Source organism: Eutrigla gurnardus (assembly GCF_963514095.1).
Source record: "Eutrigla gurnardus genome assembly, chromosome: 23".
NCBI lineage: Eukaryota > Metazoa > Chordata > Actinopteri > Perciformes > Triglidae > Eutrigla > Eutrigla gurnardus.
Window position 1 is genome coordinate 4,336,079 of NC_139934.1, and position 4,162 is coordinate 4,340,240.

Below are 4,162 nucleotides of genomic sequence, written 5' to 3' on the forward strand. Positions count from 1 at the left end.
CCTGACCATCGTCGGCACCGTCGTCTCCGGAAACTTCCTGCAGAGCTACGGCGAGGCCCTCGCTGCCGAACAGGTGGGGGGGACGATCCGTCTGTTTTGTAGTCCACGTCTCGGTTTTTGTAGTCCCCTTCAGACGTGCTGAACCTCCCGTTTCAGACTCTGAAGCACCTGATGGACAAGGAGCGCGTGAAGGGCTTCTGCCAGTGCATCGTGGCCCAGAAGCCACGCGAAGGCATCAGCCACATGATCCAGTCCAGCGGTCTGGGAGGGATGAAGCCCAACACGGTGGTGATGGGCTGGCCCCACGCCTGGAGGCAGAGCGAGGACCCGCAGGCCTGGAAGACCTTCATCAGTGAGTCTCGGGTAGACGACGGGGAAATCGTTTACGTCTTCACAGGCTTAACGGCGCCCTCTCTTCCTCCCAGACACGGTGCGGGTGACCACGGCGGCCCACCTGGCTCTACTGGTGCCCAAAAACATCTCGCTGTTCCCCAGCAACAGTGAGCCGTGCACGGAGGGCTACATCGACGTGTGGTGGATCGTCCACGACGGGGGGATGCTCATGCTGCTGCCCTTCCTGCTGCGCCAACACAAGGTCGGAGCATTTTAACACACGTGTGAACACATTGTGTATAATATTCATAACCTTAGCTTAGAATGAGCCATTTATATCTACATGGAAATGGAAGGGCACGGATGCAATCTGCATCTTCACCACCAGATGTCACTAAATCCCTTCAGTGAGGATCTTGAGCCGCTTTTCTCTGAATAACCGTCTCCTCAGGTGTGGAGGAAGTGCGGGATGCGCATCTTCACGGTGGCCCAGATGGAGGACAACTCCATCCAGATGAAGAAGGATCTGGCAACCTTCCTGTATCACCTACGCATCGAGGCCGAGGTGGAAGTGGTGGAGATGGTAGGTTCCTCTCAACGTTCCCATCCACGTGAACTCTCTCAGAAACACTCTGAATGAACTCGTCTGTTCCCTCAGCACGACAGCGACATCAGCGCTTACACCTACGAGAGGACCCTGATGATGGAGCAGCGCTCCCAGATGCTCCGGCAGATGCGGCTCTCCAAGTCGGACCGGGAAAAAGAGGTGAGCTCGGCGCCGACGGCACGACGTCACACGCACACCTTTTTTGAGTGTTTGGGTCGCTGTGTTACAAGGTCGGCCATGGCATCCTCGTCTGATCTGTTTGTGGTTGTCGTGCATCATTTTATCAGGGAAACCCTGGTAGCGGCAGCAGTAGGCCAGAGGCAGGTGGAGCTACGAGGTCTCAGGTGAGGTCAGTGGTTACAGCCAGCTGTGAGTCCCATCAGTTTCTATTAAATGCCAAGTTATACATGCGAGGGGAGCCTGTTGATCTGTTGGTTAAAACAACAGATCACAAATACATGTACATTATGGAAATCTTATACTTTGACGTGTCTGAGATACCATGAATTCTATGCAGCAGCTCGTAGCTAATGATGCTAACCGTTAGCCGAGCTGTAACCGCCATATGAGCTATATTTAGTACCGTGACATTATTTTAATCGATGAAAAGTGCTTTACAGATAAAATGTATTATGATTATGAGGCCAGGGAGAAGCTCAGATGTCCATATCCATATTGACGAATGTCACGTATTGATCCTTTAAATGACATTTAAAACCCGATGTTAGAAAGAGTTAAACGAAGGGGAAGTCTAAGGATTGGAGTAATCTACGATCACATTTGATCTAGGCCGCTGCCTGAGAGCAGGTTACGTTTTTGTTTGGTGATAATAACGGTGGGAGGATTATTAAAGTCCATGTCGTCTCCTTCCTCCGCTGGTCTCCTCAGCGGCTTCGCTGGAGTTTTGATGACGTAAGTGTGCTGGTTGAGTAGCTGAGTATCAGACATAGTGGTTTTAGATCAGTGGACGCATGAATCCTTCAGACAAAGAACTGAATGCTTTGAAATCAGTACACCAATATAAATACAGTGAATGGGGAGAAGTGTCTCTAACCAAGACACTGAATCCTTCCTGCTACTACCGTTCATCTGACATCTCCAGAGATTCTTTTATCTGAAGGATTCATTGAAGAGTTGGTCCTATAATGAAGTTAATGTTCTGATCCGGGTCAAATGGACTCGGTTGTCTTTTGACTCTAGTCTCTTTAGATTCGTCTCCTGTAGTTTTCCTCCAGTGCTTCTGCTGCTGATGCACCGATCTGACTTTTCCAGCACCGATAGATTCCTGTTATCAAGCACATTAAACATTCCTAATGTTGTAAAGCGAAAGCTAACAAACACACGTTGCTGGAAACATCGGTGTCGGTGCATCGTAGCGTCTGTTAGCTCGTAGGTAGCGGGTCATGTGACCTTGTGTTGTCTGTAGGTGTATCTTTCCCTCAGGTACAGGAGCACTGGAGTCAACGCCTCCAATGGGGACGCAGACAGACAGGTACAGAGAGGGAGACAGGTGGCAGGTCAGAGAGACACTCGGCTAAGCGTAGTGAGTGAGGAGTCAGAATTAAACCCAGAATAAACACAAGAGAGTGTGAGATTAGCCACGGACAGACACGGAGATGCACACTCACTCACTCACAACGGCGGTGTGATGATGAGAGACGTTTGTGTTTGTGCTGAATCAGGCCCAGCTGGTGAAGGACCGTAACTCCATGCTGCGTCTGACGAGCATCGGCTCGGATGACGACGACGACACGGACGGCGGCGAGCGAGAGAGGCCGGCGAGCGTGGCGGTCGCGGGCGGCGGCGGCGGCGGCAGCACGGAGCACCATCGGCGGGTTCAGATGACCTGGACCAAAGAGAAGTCCTCGCACTACAGAGCCACGCACTCGGGCTGCTCCACGCCGGAGGGCTTCAGAGACATGCTCAGCATCAGGCCGTGAGCGGAGACGATGATCACTGTTTCTGGCTGCTCGTTAAGCAGCTCGTTAGGCAGCTCGTTAAGCAGCTTGTTAAATGGCGTCTTGTTTCCCCCCCTCAGAGATCACTCCAACGTCCGGCGGATGCACACCGCCGTCAAGCTCAACGAGGTCATCGTCAACAAGTCCCACGACGCCCGGCTCGTCCTGCTCAACATGCCGGGGCCGCCGCGGAACACGGAGGGAGACGAGAACTGTATCCTTGACAACCGATCACATGTTCTGGTTCCAGAACGTTCTCTAACTTTCTGATGCTAACCGCTATCATTATCTTATATATTTCTGATTATATCTGATGCTTTTATGTGCAGCTAACAGACGGTCAAATCACGCTCCTTCACTCGCCGGCCAGACATGGAGTTCCTCGAGGTCCTCACTGAAGGACTGGAGCGCGTCCTCTTGGTGAGAGGCGGAGGAAGTGAGGTCATCACCATCTACTCCTGATTGGCCGAGTCCCAGGAAGCCAGCGTTAACGAGACGGAGCCGGTCAGGCAGAAGTGAGCGAAGGGGAGGCCGATGATGGGCGGGGCTTGTGAGCTCTGGGGAGGGGAGGGGAGAGGGGGGGCGTGGTTATAGTAAAAAGGAGAAACTGTGATTGGCTGTCACGCTCAACACCTCCCTCCCTCCCCTCCAGCCCTTTTCTGTTCATCTTTAGCCCTGTTTCTGTTCCGACGAGGGTTTCCATTCCACTTATGTCAAGCTACAGAAACGCCAACTATTCCACAAACGAGCAAAAAAATAAGAGTGATCGGCTGTGTGTGTGTGGGAGAGAGAGAGAGAGAGACATCCACCTGAAGGAGGGTTGGTCTGTTGCAGAAGGGGACCCGTGTTGTGTTCAGGGGCGGTGGACCAGCGAATGAGAATACATTTAAAAGTGTCGAGCGTTCCACTGACGAGACTCAGGATTGATTTAGTTTTTGTACAGAATGTATTTTAGAAGCAGATGTGAGTGCTGGACTGAGTGTTTCTGTTTTCCTTCTTCTTGAAGACGGTGAAGTTTATTACAGTGACGTATTAAACTACGGTTAAGTAACGCTGCATCAAAGGAAGTGAGGAGCCTCCAGTTTTAAAGCTTCTTACTGGGTCATTTAAAGGAGTCATCACCAGGAAATCGCAATTTCTCTTGTTAAAACATGCATATCTGTGTTTGACCTCAGTTGAAACTTGCCTGAAAGGCTGGAGTTTGAAAGTGGCGCCGTTTTTTCGCTTCTGCTCTTTTTCCGAACAGGAATAGCACACAAGGGTG

The 4,162-nt window shown here is 51.4% G+C and overlaps 1 protein-coding gene across 4 annotated transcripts in view; it reads left to right on the forward strand.

Annotated features, from left to right (window-relative positions):
* Nucleotides 1-3,636, forward strand: part of slc12a6 (solute carrier family 12 member 6) — an 18,426-nt gene extending 14,790 nt beyond the window's left edge. The window contains exons 19-29 of one of the 4 annotated variants that reach the window (XM_084002514.1): nucleotides 1-73; nucleotides 157-352; nucleotides 426-595; nucleotides 785-916; nucleotides 992-1,099; nucleotides 1,228-1,284; nucleotides 1,829-1,852; nucleotides 2,367-2,432; nucleotides 2,623-2,876; nucleotides 2,979-3,112; nucleotides 3,269-3,636. The exon at nucleotides 1-73 is cut by the window's left edge and continues 96 nt beyond it. In XM_084002514.1, coding sequence (XP_083858640.1) covers nucleotides 1-73; nucleotides 157-352; nucleotides 426-595; nucleotides 785-916; nucleotides 992-1,099; nucleotides 1,228-1,284; nucleotides 1,829-1,852; nucleotides 2,367-2,432; nucleotides 2,623-2,876; nucleotides 2,979-3,112; nucleotides 3,269-3,360 — 1,306 coding nt within the window. In that variant the 3' untranslated portion in view covers nucleotides 3,361-3,636. Of the gene's footprint in view, nucleotides 74-156; nucleotides 353-425; nucleotides 596-784; nucleotides 917-991; nucleotides 1,100-1,227; nucleotides 1,290-1,828; nucleotides 1,853-2,366; nucleotides 2,433-2,622; nucleotides 2,877-2,978; nucleotides 3,113-3,268 lie in introns of those variants that run through there. The other 3 variants (XM_084002515.1, XM_084002516.1, XM_084002517.1) reach the window with 3 other exon arrangements.
* Nucleotides 3,637-4,162: the final 526 nt, after the last annotated feature.